Source organism: Trachypithecus francoisi, unplaced genomic scaffold, assembly GCF_009764315.1.
Source record: "Trachypithecus francoisi isolate TF-2019V2 unplaced genomic scaffold, Tfra_2.0 Lachesis_group3, whole genome shotgun sequence".
In the NCBI taxonomy this organism is placed as follows: Eukaryota; Metazoa; Chordata; class Mammalia; order Primates; family Cercopithecidae; genus Trachypithecus; species Trachypithecus francoisi.
The window spans coordinates 87,790,504-87,812,016 of record NW_022681468.1 but is presented as its reverse complement, the minus strand read 5'-3'; the positions used below and the strand labels follow the sequence as shown (position 1 = coordinate 87,812,016).

At 46.0% G+C, this 21,513-nt stretch overlaps 2 protein-coding genes and 1 long non-coding RNA gene across 5 annotated transcripts in view; 2 read left to right on the top strand and 1 right to left on the bottom strand.

The window, feature by feature from the left end:
* ALDH1A3 (aldehyde dehydrogenase 1 family member A3) overlaps positions 1–12,981 on the top strand; it is a 36,195-nt gene extending 23,214 nt beyond the window's left edge. Inside the window, exons 10-13 of the mRNA XM_033188823.1 lie at positions 2,411–2,575; positions 4,002–4,159; positions 5,268–5,342; positions 11,080–12,981. Coding sequence (XP_033044714.1) covers positions 2,411–2,575; positions 4,002–4,159; positions 5,268–5,342; positions 11,080–11,152 — 471 coding nt within the window. The 3' untranslated portion in view covers positions 11,153–12,981. The remainder of the gene's footprint in view (positions 1–2,410; positions 2,576–4,001; positions 4,160–5,267; positions 5,343–11,079) is intronic.
* Positions 9,580–15,625, bottom strand: LOC117070125. Its single transcript, XR_004431775.1, has 2 exons — positions 14,227–15,625; positions 9,580–12,343 (listed from the first exon to the last, which is right to left on the bottom strand). It is a non-coding gene; the product is annotated as an uncharacterized LOC117070125 (long non-coding RNA).
* Positions 15,426–21,513, top strand: part of LRRK1 (leucine rich repeat kinase 1) — a 147,831-nt gene continuing 141,743 nt past the window's right edge. The window contains exons 1-3 of one of the 3 annotated variants that reach the window (XM_033188819.1): positions 15,428–15,813; positions 19,145–19,324; positions 20,906–21,124. In XM_033188819.1, the coding sequence (XP_033044710.1) occupies positions 21,028–21,124 (97 nt within the window). In that variant the 5' untranslated portion in view covers positions 15,428–15,813; positions 19,145–19,324; positions 20,906–21,027. Of the gene's footprint in view, positions 15,814–19,144; positions 19,325–20,905; positions 21,125–21,513 lie in introns of all 3 variants that reach the window. The other 2 variants (XM_033188822.1, XM_033188820.1) reach the window with 2 other exon arrangements.

The following is a 21,513-nucleotide window of genomic DNA, read 5'->3' as shown; positions in this document are numbered from 1 at the left end:
CTTGAGTGGAGTACACATAAGTGGGTCAAATCCCAAAACGCCTAAAAACAGCTATAGTGAAAGGGTTCCCGCCCCTCCCACCCCCATCTTTGTACACCTGGTTCTTAACCCTTCCTCCCATGGGTATCCCCAGTTCTTAGTTCCTCATGTCTCCCTCTAGAATGTTTTCATGTGTATACAAGCAGATATGAATGCAAGTCCTGATTGCCTTTGTTATTTTTACACGAAAGTTACCATGATAGTATACTATATTGCACTATGTTTATTGTTCCCTAAAAAAAACTTGAAGAGCTCTTTATACCAGTCCATGGGAACCTGCCTGATTCTTTTTCACATGTGTACAGAATTCTGCTGGATGAAGCCACCAGAATTTCAGTAACGTCTTCTGATTAGCATGTGGGTATGTGCAGTCACACACAAGCCCTCAGAGTATATAATTTCACACACACACAAGGAGATCCCTGGGACAGCTTCCCCAAAGTGGGTTGCTAAGTGGGAACACATTTGTAATTTCCTTAAGTGTTGCTGAATTACCTTCCATAGAGGCTGACCCAATGTGTATTCCTACCAATATTCTAGAATCTTGTCTATTTCTTTACCCTTTCCAACAGAATATGGATTTTTTTCCCATCTGAGAGTTAAAAATGGTATCTTGTTTCATTTTAACATGCATGTACCTCTTACAATAAGCAAGAACATCTTTTTATATATTTAAAAACCATTTGTATTTCCTTTATTATCAAATGTGCATTTGCTTTGCATATTTTTCTTTCAAACTGTTGGGCATTTTTCTTATCACTTCTAAGACCTCTTTACATACATAATAGAGAGATTAGCTTTCTATGAATATGACTTGTTAACATTTTTTCCAAGTCAGTTGTTTTGCTCTTTGTTATGATAATTTTGCTCCCCACCCCCCCACCCCCACCGCACTTTTTTTGTTTTTGTTTTTTTTTTTTACATACTCAAAATTATACATCTTTTCTTTTTTGGCTTCTGCATTTTGAGTCATTAGAAGGCCATTAGACATTGCTCCAATTTTGCCCCCCCCTTTTTTTTACATACTCAAAATTATACATCTTTTCTTTTTTGGCTTCTGTATTTTGAGTCATTAGAAGGCACTCCAAGTTCACAGGAGAAGTCTCCCACACATAAAACGTTTATGGTTTTGTTTTTCCTGGTTATATCTTTGATCTATTTGGAGTTTGGCCTGGTATAATGTGTGAGGTATGGATCTGAGTTAGTATTTTTAAACTAGGTCCATATTTCACGAGATGATTGGTCAAGTGGCATGCATGGTTTATGCCCTCTCTCCTGCTCCTCCAGGACAGACTGTCATACAATCGCACCACTGGGTTTGCTTGTTTTTCTGTTTATGATTATTGGAATAAAACCAGTTTTCCTATCTAAAAGTCCCAGCTAAAGTAAACCTAGTAAAGCTTTGCCTCTCCTAGCCAAAGAGGAGGGAGACCAGCCACAGATCATGATAAAGGACAGGATTCCCATAGATTTCAGGAAGAAGGCCCAGTGGCGGGGCCAGAAAGAGCGTTTTCCCCCTTGAGCAGTCTCCCAAAAGGGTGCGCTTTTGACAACTGGTCAGTAGCATGTTCACAAGCTGTGTGTCAGGCTGGTGGTATAGGGCAAACTCCAGCCAAGGAGACGTCTACACAAGAGAGCAAAAGGGAGAATCTTTCTCATGAGCTGTTCCCCACCAACCAAGGAGCAGCCCCTCCGCCCCACCTGGAGTTTCATTCTGCTTTGTCCCCAGGGGTGTTGAGTAAGGTGGTTAGCTTTTCTTCTCGCTTCTCTGCATCATGATAGGAGAATTCCAGTAACTATTACCCTGACTCATGGTGCCAACTGAGCAGGGCACAGGGTTGCCAGGTGATACATGGCACTCAGGTAGACATGAATTTCAGATAAACAGTGAATGCACTTTTAGCTTAAGTATATCCCAAATATTGTTTTGGGACATGCATTATACTAAAAAAAATTATGTGTCATTTTTCTGAAATTCAGATTCACTGGGCATCCTGTATTTTTATTTGCTAAATTTGGCAACCTGAGTAGAATGTAAAGAGTTGGGAGAGGAAAGAATGTGACCATTTCAGACCTGTGTCACCCGTGGACTAACTTTGCTGCATGGAAAAGGGAGATAGAAGTGTAAATAAGTCCCAAACCTCCAGAGGACGAGACGAGTCTATCTCCCCATCTCTCCCCTGCTCCAAAGAGTCCAGCTCTGTGCATCAGAGGAATATTTACCTGCAAGGCACATTAGCTACATGGATCATGACTTGACAAGAATGTGCAGAGGGAGGACGGCTGATCATGTTGAAGGCCATTGAAAACATGAGATGGCAGCCACTGCCCAGAAGGAAGCCAGGCTGCACTTTTTGTTTGTGTTTTGCAGATTGATCAAAAGCAATTCAACAAAATCTTAGAGCTGATCGAGAGTGGAAAGAAGGAAGGAGCCAAGTTGGAATGTGGGGGCTCAGCCATGGAAGACAAGGGGCTCTTCATCAAACCCACTGTCTTCTCAGAAGTCACAGACAACATGCGGATTGCCAAAGAGGAGGTACGAGGGGGCTGTAGCAAGACTGCAGCCTGCAGGGCCTTTCGAACAGGAGTCCTTCCCTAGGGCCCAGGGATCCCAGAAATCCTTGTGATCTGAGTGTTTTTTTTGTTTTTGTTGTTGTTGTTGTTGTTTCTGTGTGGTCTTTCCCCTCTCCTTTGGGGTCCCTAGGGAAGCCATTTTGTCCCTGCTTCTGGTGAACTCCAAGCATGATACAGCACGTACCTTGTTTGCTCTAGCTAGCTTTCACTCATGGCTCACCCTCTCTGGGGAGAAGCAAGCCCTCTCTGATCTAACACACCAGGTCCCTGAGTCAGTCATGCAACTGCAGGTGGAGAACTGTTGCCACCTGTGGGTTTTGCCAGGGATCAATTCAAGAGCCTGTGGATTCAGGGCCCAAAGCCGCCTTCAGGGCACCCCAGACTAAACTTCAAGTGTTCACTCAAGGAACGTGTCACAGCTGGAATTCTTATTGACATTTTCCACTACGGACATCTTGGAAATGAGGGAAATTAAGGAGACTCCCTTACTCCCATAAGAGTGTAAATCTTTGTCTTTTAACCCCACTGTTACACTAGATGGGAACTGGTTCCCACACAGCATTTGTAAGAGGAGAGCTGGATCCCAGGAGGTTAGACCCTGGACATGATCTTTTGGGGCACATGAAAGGATGAGTCCCTGCCAAGGGCTTTCTGGGACAGGTATTTTAGAGGTGTCTTCCTCGAGATTGTTATGTGCGGTGATGGCATAAAGCTCAGCTCCTTAAACATCCCTGTGACAAGAGGTCCTGGGGAACCTGGAAGGTATTTTGGCAGGCCAGGCACCATCCTGCCAGCTTATAATTATGTCTAATATTGAATTAATTACAAGCTCCCTTTAAAATCACCTTTAAATGTTCAAGCCTTAGTTCTTCCATTTCCTTTTCTTTGCTATATCACAAACTGTAGTGAATATTGTGCCATTCCTTTCTCTGGTAATTGTTATGGAAATGTTCTAGGGTATCTTCATTGGTTGAAAACACAGCTCCAAGAGGTAGGAGCACAGTCTTACAAAGTGCCTGCAAATATCCTTCAAGACAACTCTCAAAAAAGTTACCTGCAGGTTTTGTCTTCTGTGCATCTATGGGTTACTCCAAGACTCTCTGGCTGGGTTTCTCAGAAACCCCGATGACAACGAGACATCTTAAACATAACATACATTTTTTGTTATTATTTTTTATTTTTGTTTCATTTTAATCCTTCCCTTCAGTCTTCAACGGTAATTGCAGCTAAAGAAATGTTTCGATGTTCTTTCTTCTCTAATCATCATTTTTCACGCATGTGTGTGCTCTGGGTATATGAAAAACGTGTAAAGAGAAGGAAATGCTTGCTCACAGCATGCATTTCCATTCAGTCATGCCTCTCATTGCCATTCTTGCAATTAATCATAGATTTTTGGACCAGTGCAACCAATACTGAAGTTCAAAAGTATCGAAGAAGTGATAAAAAGAGCGAATAGCACTGACTATGGACTCACAGCAGCCGTGTTCACAAAAAACCTCGACAAAGCCCTGAAGTTGGCTTCTGCCTTAGAGTCTGGAACAGTCTGGTAAGTTGACTGTGTGTGTATTTCAGCTCTCCTGAGTTGCTTCTTGCTAAGTTCCTTATTCTTCTATTAACTGAGAGTTTCTCATTGTTTACATTGTATATTATGTACCAAGCACTATCTCAGTGCTTCCTTCCATCCTCATGACCACCTTCTGAGGTTGGTGCCATTATGTCTCCATTTCATAGATGAGAAAATTGAGGCACAGAGAGATGAAGTGACTTGCCCAGAGTCACACAGCTAGCAGATGGCTGACAGGGCTCCAGTGCCTGTGCCTGTGACCCCTGTGCTGTACTGCCCCTCCAACTTTGTGTTCCATTCTCATTCTAAAAGCAGTTCATGCCCATCTGCAAAATAGCTATATCAGTCCCTGCCTCATCAGTAATTCTGCACATGATGTTTTGTGATCCCCATTTTAAAGATTAATGAATTGAGGCTCAGAGAAGTTGAGCAATAAGCCCGGAATCATATAACCAGGAAGCAGGAGAACTTTAGGGTCAGATCTGTCTCATTTCAAAGCTAATTCTTATTCCTCTACACCCTGATTTTTCTTTCTTTCTTTTTTTTTTTAATTAGATGGAATCTCACTCTGTCCCCCCAGGCAGGAGTGCAGTGGCACACTCTCAGCTCACTGCAACCTCCACCTCCCAGGTTCAAGCAATTTTCCTGCCTCAGCCTCCTGAGTAGCTGGGACTACAGGCTTATGCCACCATGCCCAACTAATTTTTGTATTTTTAGTAGAGATGGGGTTTCACCATGTTGGTCAGGCTGGTCTTGAACTCCTGACCTCAGGTGATCCATCCATCTCAGCCTCCCAAAGTGCTGGGATTACAGGCATAAGTCATCATGCCTGACCCTCTCTTCTTTTTTCTCCCCTTATCATTTCATTCCTATCCCAATGAAACACACTCTGTACTTGAGGATTTCCAAATGTTGCTGATGGGAAGAATGAGAAGACAAAAGTTGAGAGCACCCTGTGTTTTCGTCATGGAAGCTTTGGCAAAAGACTGTTTATTAGTCAATGCCCTGCAATGGGGGCTCAGTGGCTGCAGTGCCAGGAGCCAGGGGGTCTTCTCCAGATGACCCTGAACTTTCTTTCATTATTTTCTAGGATCAACTGCTACAACGCCCTCTATGCACAGGCTCCATTTGGTGGCTTTAAAATGTCAGGAAATGGCAGAGAACTGTAAGTGTGTCCATCATTCTGAGCCTGCCATGGGCTGAATACAAGATCCACTAGATTTGCAGGCAGTGACTCAGGCTCCAATCTGCTGACCGCCCCCCTCCACCGCCATCCTGCTTTGTCTGGGCCAGCTGTGTCACTCTAGCTAGTGGGGACCCATCCCTTCCTCTCTCCCACCCACCACCCCCACCGTTCCCACTCCCTTCCCCAGCCTGCCCCCCTCCAGACCTCAACTTTTGTGTCTACCCAACACCCATCATGCTGGGGATGTTCAGTGGATACTTGACAGAAGCTCCCTGAATGGGGACACAGGCAGAATTGAAAAAGTGTATTTTTTGCCAGATGTGGGGTGTCATTATTCACACAACTCCCCACTCACAGCAGTGAAGACACGTAAGGCTGACCCAGGTAAGGCTCCTACCTGTTGGGTCCTTTTTCCTGAGCCTAGCAGGGGCCCCTCCCAGCAGGCATATGACAACACCTCCTGCTGGGCCTCTGCGGCCCTCTCAGTACATGCAAGCCCACTGCAAATCCCTCCACATGTGTGTGCAAACCCACTGCAAACGCCTCCGTGTGTGTAAACCCACTGGAAACCCCTCCACTGTGTGTGTAAACCCACTGCAAACCCCTCCACTGTGTGTGCAAACCCACTGCAAACCCTTCCTTGTGTGTAAACCCACTGCAAACCCCTCCACTATGTGTGTAAACCCACTGCAAACCCCTCCACTGTGTGTGTAAACCCACTGCAAACCCCTCCGTGTGTGTAAACCCACTGCAAACCCCTCCACTGTGTGTGTAAACTCACTGCAAACCCCTCCGTGTATGTAAACCCACTGCAAACCCCTCCACTGTGTGTATAAACCCACTGCAAACCCCTCCACTGTGTGTGCAAACCCACTGCAAACCCCTCCACTGTGTGTGCAAACCCACTGCAAACCCCTCCACTGTGTGTGCAAACCCACTGCAAACCCTTCCACTGTGTGTGCAAACTGATCCACACTTCCTTTTTTGTCCTGCCTGCTGGGAAAATGAGTTCCCTAGGTTTAGATTAAGGGGTGGAACTTCTTGTGTCTGGCCCAGGCCCAGAGCATCCAGGGAGTGGAGATGTGTGGTTTCCAGCCAGACACTATCTTCTCTCCCCTGCTCAGGATTTCATTAGCCTGTGTGGACAAACATTTTGTAGGATCAGTGTTCCCAAGGAACCATCTGTGACAACACCCCAGGTTCCTGGGACATCTCTAGGGATCCAAACTCTTCATTTTATTTCACCAGTCTGTCCTATTTATATACAAATGTACTCCCTTGTACTTGTTTGCACTTCTTCCAGCGGGAACAGACTCAAATGCTTCCCCTCACCTTGGGCCTTGGTTGGAGCCTTTTTGTGGCTTTCTTTTGAGATTCTTAAAGATGCTATGAAGGGATGGGCCTGGCTTCCATCCCTGAACAGATGCTCTCAACCAGTCTATGTGGAATTGGGGTCCTGTCCCCCTCCCACCTCAGTCCTGCTTTGTAGTCCATCCCTGATTCTCGGCAAATACCCCAAGGCATCTGCACATGTGAGTGAAGCCTGCCCATTAGACTCCCCCATATCCCTATGGCTGGCTTCCTCTTCAGGGCACATCCGTAATTCTTGGCCATGAAACCCCTTTGCAGAAATTGCATTTCCTCCCTCTAGTGGCCTATTTGTATTTGAGTTCTGTGAGCCCCTGCTTCATCACTTCTTACACCTGCCCCTCCAGGGACAGGCAGCTGGGGGTGGGGTCACCAGTGTCCCCTCTTGGGCCCTCCAACAGCAACAGTACTGGCAACAGCTGGGATTTGCTGAGCACAGACTCTGCGGCAGGCTCTGTTGAGCTCTCTGTGCCTGTTCGTACCATCCTCACACCCATCCATGAGATGGATCCGGCTGTTTTCAGATGAGAAAATGGCACAGGAAGCTGGTAAGTGACAGTCAGAAATGAATGCTGGCAGCTTAGTCCTTGGACCCACCGCAGTGCAGGACCTTGCTCAACAGGGGTCACCCTTGTCCACCACCTGTTCGTGAGGCCACCCAGAGCTTGCGTGGTCATTTATCCCCTTTCATCTGCTGCCTTCAACCAGCTGGGTCATTAGGGCTGGGGAACCTAGACCCCACACAGTCCTCCTCCCAGAGGCCAGATACAGCCTCACCCCACAGTAAGAACTCCAGTCCCCAAAGCAAATGTCCCTGGGTATAGAAGCTGCAGGGCCCCCAATCCCTGGTGTGTACGGCTTTGCACTGGTGATTTGCCCTCATTGCAGCCTCCCCTCTTGCCACCCTCACAGTGCTTTTGGCTCCTTAACACCCCCTCGCCTGGCACAGAGCAGGGCTCAGGGAGGACTCACTGAACACAGCCCATGTATCCTCCTGCCAGTTAGCCACCATCGGGACTTTTTTGAATGTCTGGTTTTTAGACCCTTGGCCTATATTTTCTCAAGGCTTTTGATAAAATATTTAAAAATAATTCACAAGGAGCCTAGAAACTGCCTGGAAAACCAATTTCTGTTTTCAGTTGTCTCTAATTAATGTCTTCATGTTGTGAGAAGTTCCCCTTTTTTAATGCTGGAGCGTCGTGCGGGGGATTCCATGGTTTTCCCCGTCCCTGGCCACCTGGACTGGGCTGGCTTCTGGCCGCCCACCCACGGGTCCCTCCGGGAGCTGTTTCTGTGCGGGTCTCAGGATGGAGCCTGAAATTCCTCTTCCTCCTGGGCGCCTTTCTTCTTAATAAAAATGATACAGTAACCAAAAAATCTACACAATAGAGATATGGAAAGTCAAGGCTTCGCTCCCTGACCTTCAATCCAATTTGTTAGAGATAAACGTTGTTTCATCATTCATTTGCTCATTCATTCTTTTACTCGCTTGGCAAATATTTCTTGAGTATCTTTGATTCACCAGGCAGGATGCTAGGCTCTGAGCATATTGCAGTGAACAGCACAGCCACCAGTCCCTGTGCCTCCTGACATTCTGGTGAGGTTTAATAGGAGTAAGGCTGGGCTCATGGATAGCTTTGAACTCCAAAGTGGATGAGACTGGCTGAGAATCCATTTAGGAGGTGTTCCACTGGGTTCAATAAGAGCAGCAAGAATTTGAACCAGGACAGCAACTTCAGAAATAGAAAAAATGAGAAGAGCTATGTATTTATTCTTAAAGGAATTCTTTACTACTACTGTATGTGTCAGTTATGTGTTAATTCAATCTGATTTTATCACTTTGTTTTCTTTTCTTTACTAACTTGAGAAATCATTGGCTTTGAATTTTTACAAAGCGACATTATATTCTCACTTTTTAAAGTGTATTGTGCATTTTATTTGCATACAGTGGATTTATATATGTGTGTTCTTTTCTGTTTTCAAATGAAATGGGAGCAAGCCACATTTTGTTATTGAGACTGGGTTTTGGATATCCTTCCATTCTTTTTATTGATGATCTTCTATGAGGAACTTTTGTGTATTTCCAAGGGGTTTTGCTATTACAAACCATGCTAATGTACTTCCTTGTGTATACATCTTTATGCACTTGTGGGAGATTGTTTTCAGAATAAATTCCTAAAATTGAGTAATCTGCCACATGAAAAATGGGCTTACCACTGTTTTGGTAACATTTCTTTAATCATGATGGCGTTGAGCACCATTTTTACACTTATTGGTAATTCGTATTTCTTTTTCTGCAAACTAACTGTTCCTGTCCTTTGTTGATTTTTCCATTTGGTTATTTGTGTTTTTCTTGTTGGTTTGCAAGAGCTCTTTGTATATTAAGGAAAATCACACTCTGATCTTCATACAGTGTTGTAAATTTTTTTTTTCTAGTTTGTCATTTGGGAGTTTTGATGGAGTCTTTGCTCTACAAAAGTAGAATTTAGTGTTCTGTTTATGGCTTTTATATTTTGTGTTATATTTAGAAAAGATTATAAAATAATTCACTTATTTTCATGGGTTCTGCAACGATTTGTTTTAGGAAATGACCTAAAAATCTCAATGGCACCTACCATTCATTTTCTGCCTAACACATGGTAGGTGCTCTATATGATTATCTGTAATTGTTATAATTACAAGGAGGTGATGGTATTCCCATTTGATAGTTGATGAAGTTGAGGCTCAGGGAAGGCAAAGAACTTACCTAAGCAACATAGTTCTAAGCCAGTGGTTCTTCAACTTGAGTATGCATCAGAATCACTTGGATAACTTGTTAAAATACAGATGTCTGGGCCCCATCACAGAGTTTCTGATTCAGTACGTTTATTAGTTTTTTATTGCTCCTACAAGAAGTTACCATAACATCAGTGGCTTAAATAACATAAATCTATTATCTTACAGTTCTGTAGGATAAAAATCTGACACAGGTCTCCCTAAGCTAAAATCAAGGGCTGCATTCCTTTTTGGAGGTTCTCAGGAAAGAATCTGCTTCCTTGCCTTTTCCATCCTCTAGAGGCTGCTGATATTCCTAGGCTGGTGGCCCCATCCTCTGTCTTCAAAGCCAGCACTGCTGCATCTCTGAACCTGTTTCTGTAATCTCATTTTGCTCTGCCTCTTCTTCTGCCAGTTTTAGGAACCCTTGTGATTACACTGGATCTTACCTGGATGATCCAGGATAGTCTCCCTCTTGTAAAGTCAATTGATTAGTAACTTGAATTCCATCTGCAACATTAATTCTTCACCACGTAGCCTAACGTATTCACAGGCTTGGGGGATCTGATTGTGGATACCTTTGGGGAGATCCTTATTCTGCCTACCATAGTAGAGCTGGGGGAGGCCTGAGAATCTGCATTGCTAGCAAGTTCAGAGGTGAGGCTGATGTTGCTGGTCTGGGGACCACACTTTGAGAATCATTGGTCTAAGGGAGGAGATGGGATTCTGTCACAGGTGTTTTTAACTACAGAGACTCCAGTGGCCACCTCTAGCTTCATCTCTTCCTAAACAAGCACACATTTTTCTTCACCTGACAGCAGATCAAGCATTTAGAGGGATTTAAATCTCTCCAAAGCTGCCTCTCGGGTCTTGGAAGGGAAGCTACCCTGAAGACAGACCATGGTGCCAGGGAAGGATCACCTGAGCCCTGCAACATTTAAAGAAAGGAACTACATCAAGGATGTAAACCCAAAGGCTGTGGACTCCCCGTGTCCAGTCTGTGCTAATGTCTGCTTCCCTCACACTCCCTAGGCTGGCCTCACTGTCTGACAACTGGTCCCCAGCTGTGCACTCTGAGGTCAACTTCAGGCACTTAGTGTTCTTCCCTCTGGTCCTCTGGCCACATCCCCAGCCAATGGCTTTGGGCCTCTGCCTCTTCTGTCTCCTCTTCAAGCAGCTCCCAATTGCCATCTAAAAGTTATAAACCCAGTGTAATTTCTGCTCTTCCCTTGTTCACACTCACCCCACCGTCCACCAGGCCCTCTCTTTTTGCTCTCTATTGCCATCCCAGGGAATTCACCTCTTTATTTTTTTTTAAATCTCCTTTATTCTCCAAAGGTAAGCCATTAGTCCTGGCTATTTCAAAAGCATCACACACGAGAAAACCTTGATATTTACATTTAAGTCACATATGCAGCTACTAACACTTACTAGTGGTGTTATAGTCCTGGCTATTATTCCATGAAGTCGTCACATTTTGACCTTTTGCATAAGCCTCCAGTGGCCTGATGGAATGATGAAGCATCAGAACAGTTTCTACACAATGGCTAAGGGACGTGCCCATTTTGAATGTTCCTCTTTTCTGTGATCACAGAGGTGAATATGCTTTGGCCGAATACACAGAAGTGAAAACTGTCACCATCAAACTTGGCGACAAGAATCCCTGAAGGAAAGGCGGGGCTCCTTCTTCAAACATCAGACAGGGGAATGTGGCAGATGAAACATGCTGGAGAAAAAAATGACATGTCTGACCTTCCCCGTACACAGTCTTCTGGAGGCTTTACATCACCTGGAGTTGAATGATTGCTGTTTTCCTCTCACTCTCCTGTTAATTCACCTAGCTGGGGATGCCTATATGTTGTCTGTGAAATCGCAGTCCTGCCTTGGGAGGGAGCTGTTGGCCATTTCTGTTTTTCCCTTTAACCCAGATCCCGGAGACAGTGAGATACTCAGGGCGTTGTTAACAGGGAGTGGTATTTGAAGTGTCCAGCCATTGCTTAAAATGCTTTGCCGAATCTGACTCCAGTAAGAATGTGGGAAAACCCCCCTGCGTGTTCTGCAAGCAGGGCTCTTGCACCTGTGGTCTCCTCAGGGTGGACCTGCTCGTAGAGCAAGCCACGCCTCTTTCCGAGATAAAAGTGGGACCAATCCATGGGAAAGGACTCACAGTACGTTTTGGTTTTTTGTTTGTTTGTTTAAAAAAAAAAAAAGGATTTCACGGTGAGAAACTTTTGGGAAGTGCATACCGTGGAAGGATGTCAGGGTCTTTGTGGATTGCATATTGACATTGACCGTGAGATTCAGCTTCAAACCAATACTGCCTTTGGAATAGGACAGAATCAATAGCCCAGAGAGCTTAGTCAAAAATGATACCTTAACCAAGGCACTTTCTTAAGCAGAAAATATTGTTGATATTACCTTTGCTGCTAAAGATCCGATATTCTAACACCACAACAGCATAGCAAATCCCAGGATAATTAACCCCCTCATTTGACAAATCAAAGCCGTAATTCGCTTTAACAAATTATGCATTTCTATCATGTTCACTAATGGCTTACGATAAGTCTATATAGTCTTCCTTTTCTCAAGTTCTGTTACCCATTTTAGATTAGTAAAGCATACACAACTGGAAAGACTGCTGTTATAACACAGCCTTGTTATTTTTAAGTCCTATTTTGATGTTAATTTCTGATTAGTTAGTAAATAACACCTGGATTCTATGGAGGACCTGGGTCTTCATCCAAGTGGCCTGAGTATTTCACTGGCAGATGTGACTTTTTCTTTTCCTTTTTAGGTATCCAAATGATGATGTGCAATTTCATGTTTTAACTTGGGAAACTGAAAGTGTTCCCATGTAGCTTCAAATACAAAAACAAATGTATTATTTGGATACTTTTATGGCTACTAACTAGTACTTTCCTAATTGGGAAAGTGGTGCTTAAGTTTGCAAATTAAATTGGAGAGGGCAATAACAAAATGAGGCCCCATATCAGAACCAGTGTGTGTATAAGGAAAACCATGTATAAAATGGGCCTATCACCCTTGTCAGAGATACAAATTACCACATTTACTTTCCCTTCATCAGCTAACACTTATCACTCACACTACCAATAACTTGTTAAATCAGGATTTGACTTCATACACTGAATTTTCAGTATTTTATGTCAAGTAGCTATAGACACTAACCTTGATAGTGACACGTTAGAGGGTTCCTATTCTCTCATTGTACAATAATGTCTTTAATATGAAATGCTACATTATTTATAATTGGTATAGTTAATGTATCTTTTTATAGTTGTAAGTACACAGAGGTGGTATATTTAACCTTCTGTAATATACTGTATTTAGAAATGGAAATATATATAGTGTTAGGTTTCACTTCTTTTAAGGTTTACCCCTGTGGTGTGATTTAAAAATCTATAGGCCTGGGAATTCTGATCCTAACTGCAGATCGTGTTCCACAATGCGAAAATGATAAAATAAACTTGGATATTTGGGAAACATTATGCTTTTTCATTTAAAGATCAAACTCATTTGAATTCTGTGGCAGGCCTTTCTCTTTCTGAGACCCGTACAAAATGGTTGATATTAAAGCAGGATCAATAATGTAAGCATAAAATTACATTTACTCTGTCAACTGGGCCTAGTGCTTTGCCTGACTTTGAAACCCATTTCTTTGGGCTCGGGTTGACCAAGCAAGGAGCTGGGCCTCAGAGGTTCCACATCATAGCTGACTGAGTTTCGGCTGTCATCTAAGCTGCCTGAGTCTCCGTTTATCATAAAGTGGTGATGATGTCAGTGAGGGAAATGGTGGGGAGGACTGCATGAGGATTAATGGACAGCATTGTGCCCCTGACTGTGAGCACAAGTGTCTGTTTTTGTCACCTTTTCCTCTGAGGATCTAGAGAAAGGATCAGTTTGGGTTTCACTGACCTCAAGTTTCTAAAGCTTCTAACCAAGAAGCCTCAATCACCACGTTGTGAGCTGACACTGACACTGGATCAAGATCATTGCTGGTACTGGGGTATGTTCTTGAAGCCTAACCTGTGCATTTGATGTAGAAAGCCGAGATCACTTTGACATGGGTGGCAAAGCACCACCTCTTTAACAAAAAACTTAAGGGAGGCTGGCATCAGATCTCTCGTAACATACGCACTTACGTTAAGAGAATTTAGACACATTATTTAGAGACATCCTATTTCTCAATCCAAATGCAAGCAGAAAACTATAGGAGAAGGAAATTTTCCCTCATTTGGTGTCCTGGAATGTGACTCCCTGAAAGGAGCCATTCTGGGGACAATTGGAGGGTGTAGTGTGCGTGTGCACACATGCATTTGTGTGCCTGGTGTGCGTGTGGGGGTTGGCACACTCTCTAGAAGTGGACCCTTTGGGATGTCCTAGCTTCTCCTGCTGGTGGATGAAGCTTTGCTCCTTGTTCCTAGATATGAGCTTGAAAGGGGTTCATGAAGGGCGTTTAGGAAGTTGTTCAAGGAAGACTGTCTGAGGAAACTGCGAACTGGGCTGAAGAAAACAACCAGAAAACACAGAAGGAACTCTCAGCCACTGTGCCTTCAAAAAGAGAGAAAAGTCAGTTCAAGGAGGTGGCTTCCAGCTGACCACCCCCCTCAGGAGGGGTCATTCCAACCTAGGGTGCTGAGAATCCGGATGGGAATACCAGCAAAAGCTAGAGAACCATGGGTCAGCCAGCCTTAGGAAGAAGTGGAAAGGAATCTTAACTTACCTGCAATAATCTTCCTATGAGAAGTTGTGGCTAACGCATGCCTAATGGCTAGAATTAAATGCTGGGAATATAATGGGCTCAACACAGATCATCCGCGTGTCAAATGTTCCTGCTGTTTTCTACATTGGGGACATTTCCTAGCCTATTGCCAAGCTCATTTAGAAGGGAAGTGGAGGTGCCCCGTCTTACTCAGCCGCGTCCCCTCCAGCGGCTGCCCGGGCCCTGGGCCTGCGCTCCCTCGCGGTGGCGCCAGGTGGCGGGGCTGCGGGCCCTGGAGGAGCTGCGCCTCCGTCGCAGGGCTCTCTCAGCACTGAGGACACCACGCCCTGCAAACTGTTGGGAACTTATCTGTAGTAATCACACTGCTGGCTCCTGCAAACTGGTGTGAGGCCCTCAGGGGTGAGAACAGGATTGCAGAACTGCGCTCACCCTTTTGGAAACTCGTCCAGTGGCAGGAGCAGCCTCCCCGGAGCAGAGCAGAGCTACTCGGTGGTCCCTTCGCCAACCAGGGACCCAAGAAGCCGCTCAAGGAACGGTCCCGCGGTGTCCCTGAGGTCCTGTAGGAGCCCTGTAGCTTCCCCGGGTTCTGTGAAATGTCAGTGAGGGTGGGGGAGATTTGCGCTAAATCCTGGGAATATGCGAGTCATAACATTTCAGGAGAGGAGCCTAGGGTGCTGGTCCTGCAGGGGGTGGAACCCCCTGCTTTTCCTGAGCAGGCCTTCTCCCTGGGTCGACACGTGGAGCTCAGTGTGAGGCCCTCCTGCAGCGTGGACGCGGATCTTTATGGTCTGCGTTTATATATTAGCCTCAGCAGCCTGATTGACACCTTTATGAAAGGTTGAAACACGATAAATTACCAATATTCCATGTTTTATATATTCCCCCCAAAGCCGACAATTAAAAATGATTCACCAAACAGCAAATTCTCTGCATACATCCATAATTGAATTAGTAAAATCCGTGTGATGGAGGATGTGCAAACTGCAAATCGTCAACGCTTTAGAACTACATATTTCTGTATTGCCCTGGAAAGAACTGTACACAAATGAATATTCCCTGTCTTTTTAATTTTTATGGCCGGAGTGTATGGGCCACATGTAGGTTAGGGGCTGATCTGCTGATTTTGCTGCCACTAGAGCAGAGGGATAGTGAAAGCGGGGCTGGGCGCAGCACAGACCAATCTCATCGCCGCGCTTGCCCCGCGTGGAGGGAGCCGGGTGCCCGAACCTGAGGGAGAGACCTGGTACTAGAAGGGCCCGCGGACCCTGGCGTCTCCAGGGGCACGGGGGTTGAGCGCGATCGCCCGCGTTTTACGGCTAGGGAAACTGAGGCGGCCACCGAGGGGACGCCTCGAAACCATTCCGGGGAGAGCTGGCGGCGGCCTTGCTCTGCGAGCTCTTCGCGCCACTCGCCCTCCCCGCCCGCCCGCCGGCCTCAGGATTGAGGAAGTGCGTCTGGGCCCGGCCCCCGCGCGCGGCCCGAGGCGCGGGGGGCAGACGGCGGTGGGACGGCCAGGCCCCGGCCCGCCAGTGTCCGCCCGGCCCCGCGTCCCGGAGCGTCCGTACCCGGGCCCCGCCGCTGCCGCAGGTAAGTGCTGTTTCTCCCCGTGCCCCCCAGGGGCCTGGCTGCCTCCTGCGGCCGGCCCGGGAATCCGGAGCCCGCGCCCGCGTCCGCGGGAGCCCTGGCCTCTGCCTGCCGCAGGCCTGCGCTCCAGGCGGCCGCATGGTCGGGCATGGGTGGCCGTTGCCCAGGGGCCGCAGCCCGAGGGGCGCGGAGAGCGTGTGGGGTGACCCCCAGTCTCACGTCCCCGCTGCCTCCCGCCACGCCCGTAGCCCAGCCAGCCTGTGGTAGGGGGGTGTGCGGGCCCGAGCGGGGAACCCCGAAACCCTGTATGGGACAGGGTCGGGAACGCTGGGAAGCAGAGGCAAGAAACACAAGCAGGGAAATACACCAGGGCGTCCATATATTTCCTTTCCCTTTGGAGAAAACCCGGTCCTTTAACTGGGAGCGGGCGGAGTGTGAGTGCGCGGTTGTGCCTGTGCCAGGGTGTTGGCAAGAGACAGCCCAGGAGTCTCTCACTGCTCCAGGGCTTCCTGGTGTTGCGAGGTGGCCCAGCGAGGCTTCACCCTCCTCAATGTCTGGGTTATGCTTCTTGCCCGGGTATCTCTGGCTGGTACAGATACAACTGCTATGTCTGCCATGGTCTCTGCAACCTACATGGGACCTTCCTGGCAGGCAGGGACGCAGGCGAGGAAGCCTAGTAAGGCCAGGGTCAGCGGGGAGACGATGGTGGAGAATTTAAAGACCCCTGTGGCCATCTCAACCTACCCCTTCACAGTTTGAGGTCACGAAATTTTTCTCCCACAAACACATCCCCTGCAACAGGTAGAGAAACAGGGGCATATAGCTTTTAGCAAACCTCTCACCATATACACTAATTTTAGAGTTTACCACTCACTCGCAGGGTATCAAAATGCCCAGACATTAAAGGGACAGCTAGAACATGCACAATTTTGGAAAATATTAACGTTAAATGTCTTTTATGATTTGATTTTCTTCATCTGTGCCTATGTCCTGAAAGAGAAAATAGTATAACAAACTAACCTCACACCTAATTTGTTCCTAAAGGAAGTTTTGCTGTCAGCCAAACCTTTCCCTCTCCCAAATGTCAATGTCTCAGGGAGTGACCTCACAATCAACTCAGATGCTCAGATCAAAAACATTCAGTCTGTTGAATCTATGTCTAAAATGTGTCCTGGTCTGTCCCCTTTTTTCTTATGTCCCCCACCCCTTGTCCTGGGTACCAGCATCTCTTTACTGTAGGATTGCAGTCCGCCCCCCCCCCCCCCGCCATTCTCTATATAGCAGCGTGTGTGTGTGTGTGTGTGTGTGTGCATGTGTGTGTTTAAATGGGTAAATCGGACTATATCAGTCCTCTGTATGGAATCCTTCAGTAGCTTCTCCTTGCAATTGGCATGCAATCCAGGAGACCTCCTTCCCCTCACACCCCCAGCAGATCCAGCCTCTGCTATCTCAGACCACCAGGCCATTGTCCCCAGTCACCCTGACTGAGCTCACTGTCCAGCACTAGGCCCCTGCACTGCTGCCTCCCGACTCTTCACATAGCCTCAGAAAGCCTTCCCTGGTCACCCTCTTAAAACCCACACTCTCTCTCACATCCCTCACTCTGCAGCCTCCCCACAGTCCCCACTCTGTACTCCTTCTTTATCTGTTTAATTTCTCCTTAATTACCTTGTGGTCTCCACTGGAGCTGCTGAGGTCAGAGACTGGTCTGTCTTGCTTACTGCGGCGCCCTCATTCCCATAACTGTACAGGGAGTCACCCTCTGCATGGTGGTAGAGTGATTAGACAGGGAATGGACAACCTTAACTAACTCATGGAGTTAGTTAAGTGGTTTCAGACTCATGGAACATTTCTGTCCACCAGCCTTTTTGTGCTCATCTGAGATTGAGAACAACATATTTCTCTGGCCTGCAGCTCCAAGATATTTTGATTCCCACAAATCCATTAAACACATTTTGTTGGCAAGCCAGCGTTAGTAAGGGATGCAAATAGCACTCAAGAGATTTCTAGACTCATGGGCTAACCATTTTGACCAGGATTTTCATTCAGAAAGGAGCTGGGTGATATGAATGAGCATGTCTAGCATGCTTTGCTTACAAGGATCTTCTAACTCTTCAATATCGACAGTCCTTCCCAAGCCTCTTAAAATACCTGGGTTTCTCTGCTGTCAGAAACTTTATAGCAATTACTTAGCTGTCTGCTCCCCCACCAGCTTCACAAACTCATGAAGTTCCATCTTTATAGAAAGAACTCAGTAAGACATTTGTAGAATGAATGACAGGTTCCTCTCTTTTCTTTTCTCTAGAGTCTTGCTCTATCACCCAGGCTGGAGTGCAGTGGCACAATCTTGGCTCACTGCAACCTCCGCCTCCCTGAGTTCAAATGATTCTCATGCCTCAGCCTCCCATATAGCTGGGATTACAGGTGCCCACCACCACACCCAGCTAATTTTTGTAGTTTTAGTAGAGATGGGTTTTCACTATGTTGGCCAGACTGATCTCGAACTCCTGACCTCAAGTGATCCACCTGCCTCAGCCTCCCAAAGTGCTGGGATTACAAGTGTGAGCTACCACACCCAGCTATTTTCTTTTCCATTAAATATTTAGGTTTATTCATTTACACAGGTATAAATAGTTGGCAAAAGGAAATTGATGAGGTTTTGAAAAATCATTTAAACCATCATTAGTGCAGAAAACCTCTTGATGTCCTCTTTAGGGTGTATAATGAAAACATGTAACTTGTAACCATCATTTGTTGGCACTGATCTGAACCCAAAAGAAGCAGGAGGAAGTAAAGATCCATTTGAGGGCAAAGATTGAGCAAAATTTGAATTACCTCATCTTAAAACTTCTACCTTAGAATATAAGCCAAAATACTAATTAGAATTTTAAAACTGCTCCAGGGGCAAAATCTTCCACTGGTAAAGTGATTTTCAAAAGGAAACTGAAAATAAAAAGGGGAACAAAATGTGCTGGGTGAGGGTTAGCCTGAAATAATTTTAAGATTTTTTTTTTAAACTTAAAAACATTGTATGGTAAGACACTTCTGTTTTCAGGAAGAATGTCTAGCATTTGGATTTTTGAAATGCTGTTGGTTATGTGTGGTACTGTTTTGGAGAGGTGTCTGAAAGCAGATGGCAACTGTGCTTCTCAGTTTCTGGATGTGAATGTGTGATTTGGAGCCTTTATTTTAAAACAGATTCTGTCTTGCTGGCTCTTCCTCTCTCTGTCACAAATTGATTTTCCAAATCAGGTTTTGCTATTTATAAGGCTTTAATCATCCCCTACATTTTGCCCAGATTGATTGTTTTTCCTTTCCTCCTTCGACTTTTCAGGCTTCCCAACTTCAAACACGGGTGTTTCCCACACATGGTTTCTCTCGACCATCCCTCTTTGGCTCAGAAACATGTGCAGCATACACAAGGCTGCTGGAGCCTGACTTTTCTAGCTCCGCCTTCCCCTGCCTTGAAGAGGCTAGTCCACCTGGTCCAGGTGCCTGATTTCTAGGCTTTTAGGTGAGAAATTCCCACAGCCTTGTCCTGTATCTTACTTCGTGCTCCTCCTACTGCTCACAGCACCTTCTAGAACCTACCCACTGGTGAGGCTGGCATCTGCCCTCCAGCATTGATATTCTGATCTTGTTCATTAGGGGGAGGTGGGAGACCCCCTGGCCTCCAAGTCTGCACACTGATACTGCAGGTAATGACCACCCCAGCCCTGTCATACAGAGAGGCAGCAGAAACTTTACTTTAGTTGAATTCACACAGTAACCCCGCCAGCGGGCCAGGGCATAAGGGTGGATGTCTATTTTTAACAGGTGAAAAACTGAGACACACATAAATTTCAGCTGGGGGGGGGTCACAGCTAACATGTGACAGAGGCAATCCACACCTTTGACATCCACACTGTGCTTTTGCCTTTACAGATTCTCTTTGGCATTATTTTTACATAACCTTGATTTAAAAATATATTTTTGGCTGCGCTATCACTCCCCATTTCAGAGTTGTCTATCTGAGAGAACACAGACAAGGGGTGCTAATTACCTCATACTTCATTACATATAGGATACGCTATAAGAACATTGGTAGGCACACATGCATTTCTTACGGTAGTACCTCGTCTCAGGCCTGAGCTGGGCATGGGTCTTACCCTCCCTCTGGTCCTTCAATCATGGTACCAGGATGGACACCCATGCCCATGGGGGCGACTCCAAGCTCAGTGGGGGCCCAGCATAGAAGAGCAGCACCTGGTCTCAGCAGTTTATCATAGTCAGAGATTAGTCTAACTCCACTTTGGAACTTTTGGAGCCAGATAATTCTTTGCTGCAAATAACAGTCTTGTGCATTGTAAGATGTTTAGCAGCATCCTTGACCTCTACCCATTAGATGCCTGTAGCACCCTCCCCCAACCAAGTTGTGACAACCAAAAATGTCTCCAGACATTGCCAAATATCCCCTGGGAAAGGGGCAGAATTTTTGAGGCTCACTTCTGCTAACCTCCGTCATTTAGCTTCCTGCTAAAGCTCACACTAACTTGACTTCATAACCAGTAATAATTCCCTGTCTTTGGGACTGTTGCCTGACTGCCCCTTTGGGATGACATACTCACCTCTGGCTTCCAGAAGAACTGGCCCTGGGCAAAAGGAGAGCCTTGTATTGTCCTAGAGCTGTCCTACCCCCATTGGAGTATGCTTAACTATATCTGTCCTACCCCCATTGGAGTGTGCTCCTGAGGGCAAGAGGCTCCTTTAACCATCTTGGTGCCACTGAGCCTCACACAGAGCCTGGCTGCCTTGCAAGTGACAGTGGGTGTGTGTTGATTGAATGATGATTGAGTCAGTTACTAGTATGCGTTTTGCAATTGTCTGGGGTTTCTTTGAGACTCTTTTCAGGTAGACAAGACCTGAGCCCAGCATCAAGATGGGATGGGGGGAGCTCTGCCTTCCCACTGACCACACCTGATGGGTTTGGCTGGATGGATGGACTACAAAAAGGAATGTTGCAGAGGGCAAACTCAATGAACCCATGCAGATATTTGCAGGGGAGGAGGACAGGAATTATAAAGGCTTTCTGATTTTATTGTTTTTCACCCACCAGAACAAGAAAGCTTTCTGCTCATCCATGGCTATGAGTTCATGCCTTAATGCACCCCACGGCCAGTGGCAGTGGCAGTGACAACAGCAGGACCTGCCTTTGAAGACTGGCTGCTGTAAGGGTTGATGGCTGGCATGTCGCAAAGACCACCCAGCATGTACTGGTGTGTGGGGCCGGAGGAGTCAGCTGTGTGTCCAGAACACGCCATGGAGACGCTTAACGGTAAGGACAGGGCCATGCTTATGCCTGCCTGGGTGTGACCTGCCATGCTCATCCTGCACGGTGTCTAGGCTATGTAAGAACAAGGAGTTCTCAACCAATGGAAATCAAATGTCCATATTTGGAGCTCTTTCATCATAAAATGTATCTTGGGATTCCTAAATTCTAAAAATTGAGGAACCGTGTACAAAATTGATTGCAGACTCACAGATCTTAACAACTGGGACATCACTTCATGTTGGGTTAAAGAACTTTTAAGAATAGGGATTTAGTTTTGTTTTTTCATTATAAAAAGGATACATGTTTATTAAGGAAAAGTTGAAAAAATGATTTAAAAAAAGGAAGAAGGGAAAAGAATCATCCAGAATCCCGCTATCTGAAACATAAGCACA